This window comes from Tribolium castaneum, unplaced genomic scaffold (genome assembly GCF_031307605.1).
Source record: "Tribolium castaneum strain GA2 unplaced genomic scaffold, icTriCast1.1 ptg000060l, whole genome shotgun sequence".
NCBI lineage: Eukaryota > Metazoa > Arthropoda > Insecta > Coleoptera > Tenebrionidae > Tribolium > Tribolium castaneum.
Genome location: NW_026986657.1, coordinates 158,121 through 176,792, shown reverse-complemented (window position 1 = coordinate 176,792; position 18,672 = coordinate 158,121). Strand labels below are relative to the sequence as shown.

At 43.4% G+C, this 18,672-nt stretch overlaps 2 protein-coding genes across 2 annotated transcripts; both read left to right on the top strand.

Moving 5' to 3' along the window:
* Positions 1-4,409: 4,409 nt before the first annotated feature.
* On the top strand, positions 4,410-5,803 carry LOC135267607 (uncharacterized). The gene is made up of 2 exons (XM_064359652.1): positions 4,410-5,463; positions 5,675-5,803. The coding sequence occupies exons 1-2, from the start codon at positions 4,410-4,412 to the stop codon at positions 5,755-5,757; spliced, it is 1,137 nt and encodes a 378-aa protein (XP_064215722.1). The 3' UTR covers positions 5,758-5,803.
* Positions 5,804-7,561: 1,758 nt separating this feature from the next.
* LOC135267609 (histone H2B) lies at positions 7,562-8,106 on the top strand. The gene has a single exon (XM_064359655.1). The coding sequence runs from the start codon at positions 7,675-7,677 to the stop codon at positions 8,044-8,046; it is 372 nt and encodes a 123-aa protein (XP_064215725.1). The 5' UTR covers positions 7,562-7,674; the 3' UTR covers positions 8,047-8,106.
* The last annotated feature ends 10,566 nt before the right edge of the window (positions 8,107-18,672 follow it).

Here is an 18,672-nt window from a genome sequence, read left to right as displayed (position 1 = left end):
CCACAAAAATATTTCTAAACAAATGAAAAAAGTACGTATCACAAGGCTCTCAGTTAAACCACCAGTATAATAAATGTTTGATTTCCAAACTGTTTTTATATTTCTAGGAAATGTAACAAATAAAGTTGTGTGGTTTTTATGACTTTGTTGTTTAATCAATCGTATGCTTTTCCTTAAAGGGATGAATTTTGACTTTTCAGAGATAAATAATAATTACCACTAAAGAAAGAAAACATCAAAGCCTAACCGATATACATGGATTAGCTAGCCCCCCACCGGCGCGGCGTGTAGCTCGCCGTCTAGGAGAGGCAATAAAAATTTACCTGCTTTTAAACTATTAAGAAAATAAAACATCTTGAGTGCTCTTTTTTTTTTAAATCGTGCAATAAATTTTTGCCAAGTTTTATGTAACTTTAAGTAGGTATGTTTATTTACTCTTTAAAAAAAGTTTGTGATTCTTTTTTTTATTTGTTAAAAAAATGATGGCCCTGAGAAGGGCCGATATTATTATTTTTTTGTAGCTTGCTGCTTCTCACAGCAACTAGAGAGACAACAGTTAGCTGTTTATGGTTTCTTTTCGGTTTTTTTCGGCAAAAGGACCGCCTGGATGTTGGGTAAAACACCACCTTGAGCGATTGTCACACCGGAAAGGAGCTTGTTTAATTCTTCGTCATTTCTGATGGCCAATTGAAGATGACGTGGAATAATACGAGTTTTTTTGTTGTCACGAGCAGCATTTCCAGCCAATTCAAGAACTTCAGCGGCAAGATATTCCATCACAGCCGCCAAATAAACTGGAGCACCGGCACCGACTCGTTCGGCGTAATTACCTTTACGAAGTAAACGATGTATTCTTCCAACAGGAAACTGAAGACCGGCCCTGCTCGAACGAGACTTGGCTTTTCCTTTTACCTTTCCTCCTTTTCCACGTCCAGACATGTTGATATGATGGTGGTTTTCGTAGTTTATGGAAAAGTCAAAATAAACTATAAGAATATGCTGCGCGTATAACTTGTATGCTACTACTGCGACTGCGAATGACTAAAGTTGCGTTTCTGGCTTCGTATTTATACGGTTACTTATAGAGAAGTCGTATTTCTGACTGGATGATTATACTAAAAGGTGGGGTCTTGATTCGGAGTAAATTCGTATATAAAACATTTTTAACAAGTAGTGCACCGACGACGAGATCAAAGCCCTCATTATCCGGCTGAAGAACTCGAAAGCCCCAGGACCAGACCAGATCAAACCCATTCTTCTCAAACATCTCCCTGACACAGCCATCACATCCATCACCACAATTTACAATTCTTGCTTCAATTCCGGTCACTTTCCAACCCCATGGAAAGAAGCCACCACCATCATGATTCCCAAGCCCAACAAAGACCCCAACAACCCACTTTCTTATCGTCCCATCTCTCTCCTCAACATTCTGGGAAAAATCTTCGAAACAATTCTTGCCTCTCGTCTCCGACACACTCTCGAAGAAAACAACCTACTGCCCCCTGAACAATTCGGTTTTCGCCCCCATCGCTCCACTTCCGACCCCACTTTCGAACTCTTCACCGACTCAACCCAGAGTGCCAATCTCGGCCAGTGCACACTAGCCGTCTTCTTGGACGTCGAACGTGCATTTGACCGTGTTTGGCACGATGGTCTCATCCAAAAATTTCTTTCCCACAACATCAACCTCAACTTCATCAAATTAATCGACTCTTTTCTCTCAAACCGCTCCTGCAAAGTCAAAGTCCAAAATTCCTTTTCTTATCCCGTCCCCCTTCTCTCCGGGGTCCCTCAAGGCTCCGTTCTGTCGCCCATTCTTTACATTTTTTACAGTTCTGATTTTCCTGTTTCAGATCTTCACCAGACCAAAACCCGCTTCTTCGCCGACGACACCGCCCTCTGGACATCCCGGACCACCGCCGCCTCAGCCTCCAGGACCCTGCAGCCCCTCCTCAACCAGATCTCCACATGGACTCGCAAGTGGAGAGTGAAGATCAACCCCACAAAATCCACCGCCATCCTCTTCAAACACCCCAACCTCACACGAAACAAGAAATTCGACCCACGCGACATCACCATCACACTCAACAACACACCCATCGACCTTGTGCCATCCACAAGGTACCTAGGAATCACCTACACACACACATGCTCACTCGACACCGACCTCCAGAACACGCTCAAGAAAGTCCGCAACCGATCCAACCTCCTCCGCCATCTCATGGGAAACTTCCAAGGGTGCCATTCCCGCACTCTTCTCCACACCTACAACACATTCATCCGACCCGTCATCGAGTACCGAGCCCCCATCTACGCATCTCTCCCACACACCAAGACACATCGCATTGCCACATGCGAACGACAAATCCTTCGCCGAATTCACCGCCTCGACCGCTTCCACGCCAGCAATTCCCTCCACCAGGACACAAACACCACCCCCATCACAGACCGTCTTCACAAACTCCAACAAAACTACATCAAACGCACACTCAACAACAACAACACAATTGCCCAAAACACACTCAACACTTCACATAAGTTTCTCACACGCGACAACACTCTTCGCAACCGAGTCCCCCGGATCCCCAGAAGAAAACTGCCCCATCCACCCACGGCGCTTCTCTCAGCGCTGTACCCCGACCTGCCCGACAATCTTCAACTTCTCGTTGAAGAGACGCCCCTCACAATGAGACGCCACTGACGACACCGACAAGACACCCACGACGACATCCACATCCACAGCTTCCTACGAGCCCCAAACTTCTCACTCTTTCACTCACCACCCGACGACACTCACACTCCCACACAACATTCATCCATTTCCTTGACTGAAGAGGCCAAAAGCCTAAAACAGTCCGGACTCGTAGATTAAGTTGTAAATATCTTGTATATATTTATCAAAATCCCTTTTGAAATGTAATTTATTTTGAATAAACGTATTTTGAATTTGAATAGTGCACCCATCAGTTCCTTTCGCGTTCTCGAGGTGAACACATCGAGTCTCTGCGCTGACTCTGATCGCTCAGCCACTCGATTGTTTGCTAAGTGAAGTGACAGTGAAATCCAAAGTGATAAATTGCAAAAGTTTCCACAATGGAGAACGAGCGTCGGCTCCGCTCCAAGGGCCCGGTGAAACACTCACCAAAAAAACCCCTCAACCTACCCACTTCACTTCCGTCTTCTGCAAACTCTCCAAAAACGCTTCCCCAAAACAAACCCATTCCGTCCCTTATGGACAAAAAAATTTTGCCACCCCCACAAACTCACGCCACTACATTAAAATCCACAAAACACACCCAACAACGTTCACGCACACCCTCACCATCAAACTCCGAAACATCAGCATCCTTTTCGTCTACCACTTCGGAAAAATCGTCTTCAACTACCACTTCAAAAAAACTCTCATTTCGCTACTCAATCCAAAACATCCCTGCCCCACTCGCCACTCAAAAAAGCTTTTACTCTCACCTCATCTCACTCGGCCTCCACCAAATTGACTCTCTAAAAGTCAATTACAACAAATCCGCTCTTCTTGTTCTTTCCAGGCAACTTACCCCTAACCAAATTTCAACGCTTCAAGCTGGCTTCCCTGGCTCGAAAATCCAGTTCAAACTCTTAAACCCCACACGCCTCCTACCCCAAATCGAACCCAAACCTATCACTTTTTCCATCGTTGTCAGAGACGTCAGCTCTGACATCGAACCCCAAGACGTCATTTCAGCCCTGAATAATTTCCACATTCAAAAAGTTTGGCGCATCATTTCCGCCAAAACCAACAAACCAACTCCTCTCATGCGTATCGTGACACCGGACAAAACGGCGATCGACACACTCCTGTCAAATGGCCTTTCACTTTTCGGCCACGTTCACCCCTGCGAGCCGTCGCACCCCCCAAAACCAGCCCCTCTCCAGTGCGCCAAGTGCTTCACATTTGGCCATTCTTTTTCCCAATGCCCCAACAAGCCCATCTGCCCCACTTGCCCCGACAATCATCGGTCAAAACCGTGCCCTTCCGCAGTTTCAAACCCCAAATGCCCCAAATGCCAGGGGAATCACCCCGCCTGGTCCCGAGATTGCCCCCAATTTATCAAACCCTCCCAAATGACCCCAGAAACCCCCGTCGTTCCCATCAAAATCGTTGACAAGGAATTCGATCCCGAAAATTCTGACGACGACTCCGACGAGCGCGAACCCTTCGTTTCTGCCCGTCAATTCCTACGCTTCATCACAAAAACCCTTTTTGACCTTTTTCCGTTCGAGAAACAGAAAATCCAATCTGTTCTCGAACATTCCGCTCGCGCTTGTCTCCGACGCGATCTAAAAATCTCACACTCATCAAACAAAATTCACTTCACTTTTGGATAAATCCACCATTTCGGTGAATCCTTCTGGCCCCCGTTTCAAAAATGGCTTCTCTGAATTTCGCCACAGTCAATACGGGAGGGATTTCTCGTAAATTTGCCTCCTTGAGACATTTTCTACACATCGACCAAATTCACATCGCAGCAATCACAGAGACACAATCCAAACGACCCGTAAACATCACAGGCTTCCACTCCTACAACAAACCCAGCCCCACAACCCGAGCCAAACACGGCGTCACACTTCTTGTCTCAACTTCACTCGCTTCATCTCAACACATCTTACCCCCCCATCTTGACCACCTTCAAGCCGTTGCAGCCACCATTCACATTAACAATTTAAACATTCTGTTTATTTGTTATTACAATCCTCCTCTCGAAACCGTCAGTACCCAACTCCTCGATTACACTTCCACATTCAGACACGCAGTCATTCTCGGAGACTTCAACGCTCGACACACCGATTTTGGTGACACAATTTCAAACACAAACGGCAGACACCTCACACGCTCTCTCAACACTCTTCCTCTTTGTCGTCTTCGAAATCAATTTCCCACACTCATCAATCACGTTGGCACATCGATCGTAGACCACATCATTGTGACCGATAATCTCACACACATCACAAACACAGACTCTTTCATTGGCACCACAGTCACCTCCGATCATCTCCCTCTTGTCTCAAACTTCACACTTCAAGGCCCCCAACCGCGACCCACGCACATCCCCATTTTCGATTTCAACAACACAAACTGGACCGACTTTCAAAATTACATCACAAACAACCTCCCACACATTGACGACACACTTGACCCCAACACCATTGACACACAAGTAACACAACTAACACAACTCATCAAACAAGCTCAAACACTTTTTGTACCCATCAAACACATTCCAACAAATCGCAAACCATTGCCCCCTCAAATCCTTGCCCTCATCCGAGTCAAACGCCGAATTTATCGCGAATTCGTGCAAACCAGATCTCCAGTCCTCAAAACTGTCTTTAACCGTCTCAATGCACAAATAAGACGTGACATCAACCAATTTCGTCTTGCCCACTGGTCAAACAGTTGTAGCTCCCTCGATTACCGAGACGGTAAAAAGTTTTGGGACAAATTCAATTCACTCACAGGCCGAAAATCTCACCCCATCCACCATTTGTCAGTCAACAACACCATTTTTAACACCCCACAAGACAAAGCAAATTGTTTTGCTGCTACCCTCCAAAACATCCACCAAGTCCCCAATGACCCACATTTCAACCAACACTTTTTTAACACAGTCACTAACAACACTCTCCGTTTCAGGCAAAACCTCCCCCGACTTGACTACGACGCTGACCTCGACCCAGACCCCGACCCAGACTTTCCACCCGACAACCCGGACTTGACCGCTCCAACCACCAACGACGAGATCAAAGCCCTCATTATCCGGCTGAGGAACTCGAAAGCCCCAGGACCAGACCAGATCAAACCCATTCTTCTCAAACATCTCCCTGACACAGCCATCACATCCATCACCACAATTTACAATTCTTGCTTCAATTCCGGTCACTTTCCAACCCCATGGAAAGAAGCCACCACCATCATGATTCCCAAGCCCAACAAAGACCCCAACAACCCACTTTCTTATCGTCCCATCTCTCTCCTCAACATTCTGGGAAAAATCTTCGAAACAATTCTTGCCTCTCGTCTCCGACACACTCTCGAAGAAAACAACCTACTGCCCCCTGAACAATTCGGTTTTCGCCCCCATCGCTCCACTTCCGACCCCACTTTCGAACTCTTCACCGACTCAACCCGGAGTGCCAATCTCGGCCAGTGCACACTAGCCGTCTTCTTGGACGTCGAACGTGCATTTGACCGTGTTTGGCACGATGGTCTCATCCAAAAATTTCTTTCCCACAACATCAACCTCAACTTCATCAAATTAATCGACTCTTTTCTCTCAAACCGCTCCTGCAAAGTCAAAGTCCAAAATTCCTTTTCTTATCCCGTCCCCCTTCTCTCCGGGGTCCCTCAAGGCTCCGTTCTGTCGCCCATTCTTTACATTTTTTACAGTTCTGATTTTCCTGTTTCAGATCTTCACCAGACCAAAACCCGCTTCTTCGCCGACGACACCGCCCTCTGGACATCCCGGACCACCGCCGCCTCAGCCTCCAGGACCCTGCAGCCCCTCCTCAACCAGATCTCCACATGGACTCGCAAGTGGAGAGTGAAGATCAACCCCACAAAATCCACCGCCATCCTCTTCAAACACCCCAACCTCACACGAAACAAGAAATTCGACCCACGCGACATCACCATCACACTCGACAACACACCCATCGACCTTGTGCCATCCACAAGGTACCTAGGAATCACCTACACACACACATGCTCACTCGACACCGACCTCCAGAACACGCTCAAGAAAGTCCGCAACCGATCCAACCTCCTCCGCCATCTCATGGGAAACTTCCAAGGGTGCCATTCCCGCACTCTTCTCCACACCTACAACACATTCATCCGACCCGTCATCGAGTACCGAGCCCCCATCTACGCATCTCTCCCACACACCAAGACACATCGCATTGCCACATGCGAACGACAAATCCTTCGCCGAATTCACCGCCTCGACCGCTTCCACGCCAGCAATTCCCTCCACCAGGACACAAACACCACCCCCATCACAGACCGTCTTCACAAACTCCAACAAAACTACATCAAACGCACACTCAACAACAACAACACAATTGCCCAAAACACACTCAACACTTCACATAAGTTTCTCACACGCGACAACACTCTTCGCAACCGAGTCCCCCGGATCCCCAGAAGAAAACTGCCCCATCCACCCACGGCGCTTCTCTCAGCGCTGTACCCCGACCTGCCCGACAATCTTCAACTTCTCGTTGAAGAGACGCCCCTCACAATGAGACGCCACTGACGACACCGACAAGACACCCACGACGACATCCACATCCACAGCTTCCTACGAGCCCCAAACTTCTCACTCTTTCACTCACCACCCGACGACACACACACTCCCACACAACATTCATCCATTTCCTTGACTGAAGAGGCCAAAAGCCTAAAACAGTCCGGACTCGTAGATTAAGTTGTAAATATCTTGTATATATTTATCAAAATCCCTTTTGAAATGTAATTTATTTTGAATAAACGTATTTGAATTGAATTGAATAGTGCACCATGATTTTAGCTTGAACTTTCAAGTTGACAGGTATATTTTGTGTTCGTTGTGCGTATTACAGTTCGTTTGTGTCGTGTTTTTTTTTTCTTTATTAAGATTAGAAATATTAAAAAATATGCCACCAAAGACAAGCGGTAAAGCAGCGAAAAAGGCTGGAAAAGCTCAAAAGAATATTTCGAAGAGCGACAAGAAAAAGAAGCGCAGGAGGAAGGAAAGCTATGCAATCTATATTTATAAGGTATTGAAGCAAGTACACCCCGATACCGGTATTTCGAGCAAGGCGATGAGCATCATGAACAGTTTCGTTAATGATATCTTTGAACGGATCGCCGCTGAAGCTTCTCGTCTTGCGCATTACAACAAGCGTTCGACGATTACGAGCCGGGAAATTCAAACAGCGGTTCGTCTCTTGTTGCCTGGTGAATTGGCAAAGCACGCAGTCTCTGAAGGTACCAAAGCCGTCACCAAATACACAAGTTCAAAATAGAGAAGTTTTTTCTTTCATCGTTTAAAAAGAAGAAAAAAATGAAATCGGTTCTTTTCAGAACCACAATTAACATTTAAAAGTAAATAAAATTTGTTTCATTAAGTAAAAAATAAATCTAATGACCGACCACTCAAATCTAGATTTTTTTTTATCAATCGAAGCTCTTTTTAAATTAAATTTAAAATGAAACAGCAAAAACAAATTACATCGGTAAAAGTGCGACGCAAAAGAAATCAAGAAATAGCAGGAAAGTAACATCTCGGATTAATCAAATTCTTAACTCTCTTTAGTGTTTCTTCTATATGTCTTAATTTCATTTTTTTTAGTTATTACATTACAAACAATACTACATATTCTGATACGAATTCAATTTCACCTGAGGAATCGGAACCATTGGTTCTTCATTCCTGAACGCACCCTGGGCAGCCATGCCATGCCGTGTTGCCTTAGAAAAAAAAGAAGACGGCGCTCCGGGTTTTCCCCCGAAGTTATCCATTTGATGGAATCTGAAAGGAGCAGCGACGAACTCTTAAATTAGAAATTTAAAAAATATTTATAACATTCTCTCGTTTGTACATCCTTTTTAGTTTAATATTTAGTATTATATTTGGGTGCATAATTAAGACGCGGATTTCTTAAAATAAGTATAAGTTGTTGTGCTGTCATTTATAATTATTACATATTATAATGTCTATATTAGCAACGTAAGGTTGACGTTTCTCCAAAACTGTCACTTTGTCGCTTTAAAGCGACATAACTGAAAAAAACGCTTGTTCTCCCATTTTGTTTATTTTTTATTATTATTATTATTTTTTTTTTTTTGAAATCAAATGTCCAGTGATTTTTGTAACTAGCTATAGTTACTAGTAACAACGAGTAAACAGAAAATAAATAATTGCCAATTTTAATAAATTGTTACATGGTTTTGTTCTGAATATTATGGTATATTGTTAATACTTGGAGATTCAGAAAAAGTTTTGTGTATGTGTGTTGCGAGCGCAAATTTATATTGTCGATTTTGAGAAAATGCTTCAATCGACAAAGGTACAACTTTGCGCTATTAATAGGTACACTAATAGTTATTATTAATAATTATAAAAAATAAATAGATCAATAGTACTTTCCTCAAAGAAATTAACTAACAATTTATTATAATAAACAAATCTTTTATAGTAGATATCTACCCTAAATGTTTGTTATAAATTCGATTTATAAAACTATATACAAGAGTGGAATGATTAATTTATGGCCTCACATAGAAAACAATAATTTAGCAAAACAATTTTTTGATTACTTTTTACTATAACTACCTTTTTATTACATACACTTGGTTAATCGGGGTTTGGAATCCCATCCATGTGGGTCAATTCTGGTAACTTTTTAAACCAAGTTTTTTAGAGCTGTGATATCTTGAAAATTTTCGTTATATTTTTTCCAGTGTATTTTTTTCTTAAATTGGAAAATAGACTAAAATTTACTTTTTTTAAATTGTCGTATAAAATCTAAAGAATTGCGCTAAAACAGCTCCTTACATTGTTCAGTTTTCGTTTTTCCGGCGAGCTTCTGTGCTCAGAAAATGTGTTTTTGTCAATTTTTTCCCATACCCAAAACTTGATCAAAGATATAATGTGTTTGCTATTTTAAAATTATTAATGCTTGAACTATCTCAGACAACTATTATTTCTAATCTTCCAATATCTTTTTATGACATTTCTACAGGAGAAGCATTCTTAGATTTTCTTGAACTTGATGCATTCTTAAGATTTGTATGGTTTTTTTAAATGTCCAAAATACACTTTCAACCATACTAGGCAATGAAAAAGGTATATCTAATGTATAGAATCTAAGCCACCCATCTCAGCCACTTGACCTGACCTGACCTGACCATACCGTCAGGAGTGAAAGCTTATTCTTTTTCTCCAGGAATTAGCGCCTCCGTTCTTAGATCGTGCACGCTGGTTCCCAAGACATCTTCTGGCCGCCTCCTACGGCAGATGATCTAGGTCCCTCAGCGGGCATTTTTCTACGTCTTTTCGTTTACGAAGAATCAGAGCTTTTCGAACATTGATTTCTTCCTTCTTCCCCCATTTTCTTAGTTTTATAAATCTCCTCTGTAAATTTCTGTACTGTTCTCCAATGCTCATTGTTCTCGAGCATTTTTTCAACTAGATTATCATGTATAAGTTTATTACTTATTTGTAATTCCCACTTCTATCGAATGGCATCGCGTTGATAAAACACATGTTTTCGAAAAACACATGTTCGGCTGTATCTTCCTCGTTGCAGTATACACAGCGGTCATCATCTGCTCGATGCATACGGTGTAGATATGACAGAAAAGCCTTATGTCCTATTAAAAACTGTATTAGGTAGTAATTTACCTGTCTCACAGGTTTTCTCCTTTCCATCTACCGACTTATGTTCGAGATAAGACGATGCGATGCGTCCATTTTCTTTTGGAACTGTTGTCCCATCTGGCTTGCCATGCCGTGATAGATTGCTCTATCACTTTATGCTTGTTGCCTGTTCTATCAAGTACCTTCCTACTGTCTTTAATTTGAAAGGCGATAGAAGCCAGAAGCGACCTCTGCTATTATCTGAGGGGAAATGCTTTTACGCATACCAGACTAGGTCTGGTTATGTGGGACTCGGTCGGTAAATGTGCAAGCCGACAATACCCACTAAAACCCCTCGCGTCACCTTAGGGATCGGAACCATTGGTCCTTCATACCTGAACGCACGCTGGGTAGCCATGCCGGTTTGCATGGCGCCAGAAGAAAAGAAGAGGGCGCTCCGGGGATTCCCCCGAAGTGATCCATTTGATGGAATCTGAAAAGAGCTGCGACAGATAAATGTGGCAATGACATTTGATGCTTACCAGATTCGGAAGATCTGAGTGAGAAGGCATTTTTCGATCACAAGAGAGCCATCCTTGGCCTCTTGCATCTGGACGGACCGTTTTCGTCGTAGTCAACGGCCTCTCGCACCAGGGGGTTCGGGTGGGCTTCCGCCTTCGAAAAGGCTCGCTCGGCGGTCTCACGGAAGAATTCCTCCATCGTCGGCATCTTCGCCTCTCGGTGCAATTGGTTGTTGCGAACAAACCACGGGGCGTTGAATGCTTGACGGAGAAATTTGTTTTGGAAAGTTTGTAACTTATGCATCCGAGTCTTACAGGGCGCGAACGCCCAAGCCACAGAAGCATAAGTCATGGTAGGTCGGATCACTGATTTGTACAACAAGAGCTTGTTGTCAATTGACAACGCGCTCCGCCGACATACGAGAGATCTCAGCATTCCCGTGGCTATCTTACCCTTCGCGAGTGCGTAGTCAAGATGTGGGCCGAAGGAGTTTCCTCTGCACACTTATAAGTTTTTGCTTATATTTCTTCATTTTCAATACCCCTCTCTAATACCCGACCCGACCCGACTCGACTCGACTCGACTCGACCCGACCCGACCCGACCCGACCCGACCCGACCCGACCCGACCCGACTTGACCCGACCCGACCCGACCTGATCTGACCTGACCTAACCTGACTTTATCTTCTTAACTCTATACTTGTACTTGTACAATTATACTCAAACCTTAAACAGATAAATAAAATAATATCTTACTATGATAATTACGTTTAGTCATAGGTATACAGATAGGGAATCAAAAGCTTTGTTCACGATAGCGATCGATGAGCTTGTTCTGGCATTAATTGCATGCACAGTACATATGAGAAAAAAACCTGAACTTTTAGTTACAGGCCGTCGTTCACGGTCGAGAATATAACCTAGATACCGGATCAGTTCAGAACCAGTCCAAACGATCTTCATGTTCATTCGATCAAAGATTTTTAGTTCTAGACTTGCGCAGTTGACGAAAGCGGTTTTGTCTTTGTTACTCTCGTGTTTTGGTGCTTTACTGTCTATTTTATTATTGAGATTTATTTAATATATTACTAAATCGAAATTATTTGTAAAATAACTTTTGTGAATGTGAAAATGAGTAGTTTTTTACATTTTACACTTTTTTGTACCAATGTTTCTCTTTTATAAATGTGTGATAATTTTTTGCGGTTTTCCGATTTTTAAACATTTACTGCATACTTGACAACGGTATATTATTGTTTGTGGTAAACGATAATCCATAGCTGGTTCAGAACCGCACATGCGCTTTAAATGAGTCTTGGACTAATTTAGGATTAGTCCTAAATATCCTACGCAAACAAAGCTAATATTATTAGTACAGAAGCTTTAATATTGGAAAGTAAAAACAAAACAAAAAAATAAATGTAATAGAATTAATAATAACTGATTAAAACAAAAAAAAAGTATTTATATTAAATACTTAATATACTTCCAAATGAAAAATAGTCAAAAAATGACAATTTTATGACAATGCTTAAAATGTTAGTTGCCTGATCTAGAAAATTTACGCATCTTTATTAGCTATAATATCTACAGATAAAGAAAACCATGTTTACTAATTTTTAAAACAATAATGAATTTGTATAAATCTATCTTATTCAAACAAATATTTCTCGATTTTTTAATAAACTTATTTATTAATTATCCTCTTCAATTTTAAAGTAACTCGGTGGCGTTCTGTAATGACTATTTCAATTTTTGTTAATAAAATAAAAATTTGTAACAAATATTATTTTTTTAAATATCTTCAAATTAACACTATAAATATTTTTTATAAAAAACATATTTGTTTCATCAAAAGTTGTAAATTTTTTATTGATTCAATAAAGTCTACAATACTTACTCGGTTTATGAATTAAGTAGATCAGCAGACAAATGATCTAATATTTATAAACATTTGGCAACATTTTAATTAACTTCTTTGACGTTGTGTGCTTAAGAATTAAAAAAAACCAGATTAAACTTAAACTATCTATATCTAGTAAACTTAAACTACTTAATCTATCAATCTGTCTTTCTATCATATTTAAAATTTTCATTTTGTATATGACTTTTTTTACTTCAAATCACAAAAAAAAACAGTTAGAAACACGTTTGTGCTTAACCAAAACATTACATACTTTTTTTTAATCTAAATGCAAAATAGATTATGATACGCCACGTAAAACGTTTCGAGAATTTAATCTTAGTTATTGTTGAAACATGCAATCAAATATTCGGTTCATATATCAAAAATCATCCAAATTAGTAAAAATAGATTTCTACCAAATTTCTATCTAATTGCGTAGGCAAATAAATAAAAATATTTTAGTGATAATTTTTAAATTATCTTCCAAGTTATAATTATTTTTATTTTATACGCGCGCGCCATTGTCGACATCGAAGGAAAGAGTTTCCTATTATCTAGGTATTATTAATTTATTAAAAAGTACCAATTTATTACTGAGTGCAAGAGAGAGAGAGAAAGAGACAAACAGACATTAGGTATATCTGTTTTAGTAGAATTTACAATTTGTGAAGTGTCACTTGAAAAAAAGCATCTCATATAAACGAAAGAAGTAAACTACATTGTCATCTGTTGTTGTTGTTGTTGTTGTTGTTGTTGTTGTTGTTGTTGTTGTTGTTGTTGTTCTTTTCTATAATAATTTTGGTTCCAAGTTGAATTTTGGTTTTTACTTTAGGTAAAGAAAAACAAAACAGTAAGATGCAAACAAATAAAACCAAAGTATATTTTAACGTGTATAGGTTGGTAACTAACTACCTACATATTCTTCACTATAACACATTTTTGTGTTTGTGTAAAGTGACAGAATTTGTATTACGTAGGTGGATAGAACTAACTATTGAAATTGAAATTGAAATACAAAATTGATAAGTTTAAAAATAGTTTTCAGTGAATGTTGCTAATAGTTAGAACGTATAGATGACAACGCATTGCAACGAAACGAATCAAATTTGTTTCTATTTAGAAATGCATTTTATTTATAAAATAGAGTATTGTACAATAATGAAACATCGGTAAAGTTATAAGTATACTAAAACAACAAATATTAATAAAATAAACGTTTTTATTGTGACATTTTCTATCATACAACAGTTTACATCAAACGTTTGCATCTTCGAATGTTTTTTGAGATTTCGTTGTTTTTATCAAGACCAAAGTATAGAAAAAACTTTTAGAAAACATAAACAACTATTTTTTTTTTAATGTTTGCATTCAATGTACCCTAATGACTCCTGGGGCCCGTCATCTTCCAAAAAGTTCCGGTTTCGTAGTTGGTTTCGTTTCGTGCATCGACTGTTTTGAAAGAATTTTTCCGCACAAAAACAAAAGTATTTAAAAAAATTCTTATTGGCATTCGGTAGAGGATAGATTAGACTTTCGACAGACCAAAGACCAACTTTTCACGTTTACCCAGTAAGTATCTGTCGACGACGTCGCAGTTTGATGTTCTCTTTAACCGCGAATAAGTCGTCGGTACGGCGAGCGTCTGTAAGGACGTCACTAGGTCCTGAGAATAGTCGTTTCGTTGATATAAATTTCAGAATATATAGGAAAAATCTTTTTTTCAAAATTGGTTTTGTCGTCGGCTCGAAAACATTGACGATCGTCAAAAAGGAACGATGTCATCACGCCAAAGTCTAGTGTGAGGCCCCGATAATTTTAATGTTGGCGAGCGTGGTGTTTGTTTAGTCCGCGGTCGGGTTTATTTTCTAGGCAATAAAAACTTTGTTACCAGCCCCAACCAATCCGCGCGTCGCTCTCGAGAGCCTTCTGGGTTTTCCCCGCAATTCTGCGAAAAACCCCTCAATACGAATTACCGCTCCACCCACACTCACCCCTTGTGAGCCCATTGGATGTCGGCTAAGGGTTGTTTAACATAAAACGAGCCACCCTTAGCCACACCAAGTCAGTAATCAATCAGTCATGAAGTGAGTCTAAGTCAGTGAGTGTTCAACCTGTACTCATTCCCTTCTAAACACCACGCTGGTCTCTGCGATGGGCGCTATCGACCCTCCACCAGCTCTTCCTTCCTTCCCTTGTCTCATTTAATGCTTACTCAGTAGTTTCATTCCGACCAAACCCCGAACTTTTCAGTTCGTGACTTCAAATGAAGTTTCATACAAGTAACGACCATTGTTACCGCTGCTACGCTGAGCTGCGCCACAAGGGCCAAAAAGCTTCGCGGTAACAATTTGGCGCCCGACACGTGGGGCTGTTTCGACGTCGGAGACGCCGACTTATCCACTACCCTTACCCTCATGCTCTCCAAGTGATGCCCAGTACTCGTGCTAGTGCAACATTAAACCAAATCAACGCCATGGACGCCCTGACCGAAGCCATTCGCGAGCTTATTCAAGCTCAAATCGACGCTGCAAGAGCCCAAACTCAGTTCCATGAGTCGCTCCGGACCAACAACGAAACTCCAGCACCGCAAGAACCCTTGCCACTACCAGAGTTTTTCGGCGAAAATCACGAGGACCCACAACGATTCCTGGACACATGCCTCCTTCGAATCAACAACGACAACCAGGAGATTCGCCTTCAGAGAATCGTTTCACAACTCCGGGGGCCCGCCAAAGAGTGGTGGAGACTCAACGGAGCGCTCATTCCCACATACGAGGATTTCACCGCCGCTTTCCTGAACCGATACAACGGGGTGAGTCATTTGTTTAAACTCAAAGCGTCACTCTACGGCGACGGTCAACGAAACGAAAACGTGGAGCATTTTCTTCGACGAAAATGGCTCCTAGCAAAGCGAGTAGCACCCGAACTGCCGGAGTCGCAACTGGTGCGACTCACAGCCGGGTTGCTGACACCGGAACTCGCTGCGGCTAGCGGAACTGTATTTCCGCAATCGATGAACGATTTTATCGAAGCCATGATCCAAGTAGAGGAAAACAGAAAGCGTTTACCCTCGAACCACACTCGGCAGCCCCCTTCGCTACCAAAGTGCCGTTTTTGTCCCGGCTTTCACTTTCATCGGGACTGCTCTGCGAAACCACGAACATTTTCGTCGGGAAACGAAAATGGGGCCGTCGCCAAGGCTCAGCCCAAAGCCATGTCGTCCGGTCCCCAGCAGTAAACTTCGCCGAGGCCAAACCTCAACCCCTACTGGAAGAGGGGCCCCAAAATCTGCTTCCAGTGGCGCCCAACTTTTCAAAACAAAAATCCGCGACAGTAAACAGTGCGCCCCCTGAACCGAAATTCGAAACGCAGCCCCATCCACGTCATTCTCCACGTGCCGCCGGCTCTACCGCAGCCCCCACGTCGAGAGCACCCGTTTTCACGCGCACCGTTGGCTCTGACGCAGCCCCCATGCCGAAAACAACCGTTTCCTTGGACAAGGAAACAACTGCTGCGATTTTCAAATCTATCATCGAGGCCGTAACTGTCCCAGTCGCTAAACTAACTCCACGCAATAGCAGCCCCCTTGCTGCTGCAACCACTACGAATCAAGGCTCAACCGCAGCCCCAAAAATTCGCGAAACCGAAGGTTCAACCGTAACCTCAACACCAGCAACCGAATTTCGACCTGCCTCGGAGGTACAGCCCCCTATGAACACGACCGTTTCGGTCCAAACCGCTGTCGCCGGCGCCGTTGGCTCGCACGTAGCCTCCACGCCGAGGACAACCGCTTCCTTGGACAAGGAGGTACTGGCTGTCACTTCCGAAACCACGACTAAAGCTCGTCAGGTACCGAACAACCAGGTGTTCTACCACAGCAAAGCCCTCGAAAAAGGGACCCCAAAACGCCATGACAGCCCCCTTGCTGCAAAAAGCGAAGACACTGCGACATCAACACCGCTCCAAGCAAGTGCGTGCCCCGCCAGTGTTTCAATAGACATGCCAAGACACGATAAAGAGATTGCCGAAGACGAAGCCCCCATCGAAGAGCCTCCACCTGAACCACCACCTGAGGTCGACAAACAAGATGGAATTTCCCAGGAGAAAATCCTAACCATAGCAGAAGAGGTCCGACAGGCTCAGATTAGCGATGCCTTAACCCGACGGTTGATTAACCAGCGCCGAGACATGGAGGAAAACCCCCCCGAAGGCAACGGTTGGCAAAGTGGATTCTACAAAAACTATTGCATCGACAATGGCTACCTGTGCCGTCGCCCTAAGAACACGCTCTACGTACCAGCTGGCATTAAGGAGCGCGTGCTCTTCGAACATCACGACGCAACATTAGCTGGACACCCTGGGGCTGACGAAAGTGAGCGCCTAATTCGGAATAATTTTCACTGGCCCTCCTTGAGACAAGACGTGCGAGACTACGTGAGTACATGTTTACTATGCGCGCGGTTCAAAAAACGCCCCAATCAAACCCTTGCACCGTTACGACCGCGTCGCCCCCAAAGGCCCTTCGAAACCATCGCCTGCGATGTCATGGGGCCTTATCCCATCACGCCCAGGGGCAATAGGTTCATTGTCACAATCACGGATCTATTTACTCGATGGGTCGAAGCGTACCCAGTACAAGAAGCCAGTGCGAAAACTATAATAACAATCTTCGACAAGGAAGTTTTTGCCCGGTTTGGCTACCCCAAGAACATCATCACGGACAACGGCCCCCAGTTCACAAGCAGCAGATGGACAAAAGCATGCCAACGTTGGGGATGCCAACCATGGACTACCGCCACCTACACGCCCCGGCAAAACCCTACGGAAAGGCGTAATCAGGAGCTCAAAAAGCTTCTTAAAATCCACCTACATCAGAAATCCCAACTCGATTGGGATATCCAACTTCCGGGTATCTTGTTTACCCTACGAAAACGAAGAAACGCAGCCACGGGGCAACCACCGAGCCAGCTGCTCTACGGGGTGGAACTCCAATTCCCAGGCGAATGGGATGGCCCAAAAGCGAGAGAAGCGCGGCCCGAACCTGAAGCTCTTCGCCAACAAGCGCGAAGGCACCAAGAACACTACGTGGCGCGAAAACTCGATGTGGAACCCCCACATCATCCACCACCCACCTACGAACCTGGCGATCAGGTTCTTATTCAGTTCTTACCGCTGGGAAGCCAGCCGTTCGCGTCCAAATGGAGAGGTCCATTTCCAGTCATCCAAGCGCTCGGAGATGGCGGCATGTACCTAGTGGACTCCGACCCTAAACCAACCAAGGTCCATGTAGACCGGATGCGACCCGCGCCCTTGGCTCGATAAAGACAATATTTCATTTTCTTTCCTGTGTATATAAACCCGCGAGTGAGTGTAGGATAATTACGTAATTAGTCTAAGTTAATTATAAAGTTGCGGTAACTATTTCTGTAAATACTGGACGACATCGTTGTGTTCTCGAATGATTACCAGTCGCATCTACAACACCTGCGACTCATACTGGAACGTCTCACAATTCACGGCCTTAGATGCAACCCCGGGAAATGCCATTTCGGCCTACAGGAACTCGATTACCTGGGGCACCATGTCGGACGTGACGGCAATTGTCCTCAACAAAGTCATTTGGAAGAAGTGCAGGCTGCCACGAGGCCCCGAGACCGAAAAACGCTGCGGTCTTTTCTGGGCACGTGCAACTGGCTCCGAGACTACGTGCCTAGATTTGCCGAAATCGCCCATCCACTTACGGACCTGTTGTCCAACAAAGGGAAGTGGAAGTGGGGCACCAAGGAAGAAGCCGCCTTCGAGGGCCTGAAGAGTGCCCTAGCCAAGCCACGCTTCCTGTACCGACCAAACCCCAACTTGCCC

Excerpts from the sequence above, each read along its gene's own strand:
- LOC135267607 (XM_064359652.1), top strand. The coding sequence starts at position 4,410 with ATGGCTTCTCTGAATTTCGCCACAGTCAATACGGGAGGGATTTCTCGT. Across the intron at positions 5,464-5,674 it reads CTCCCTCGATTACCGAGACG|GCAAAACCTCCCCCGACTTG; the intron begins GTAAAAAGTTTT and ends TCTCCGTTTCAG.
- LOC135267609 (XM_064359655.1), top strand. The coding sequence starts at position 7,675 with ATGCCACCAAAGACAAGCGGTAAAGCAGCGAAAAAGGCTGGAAAAGCT.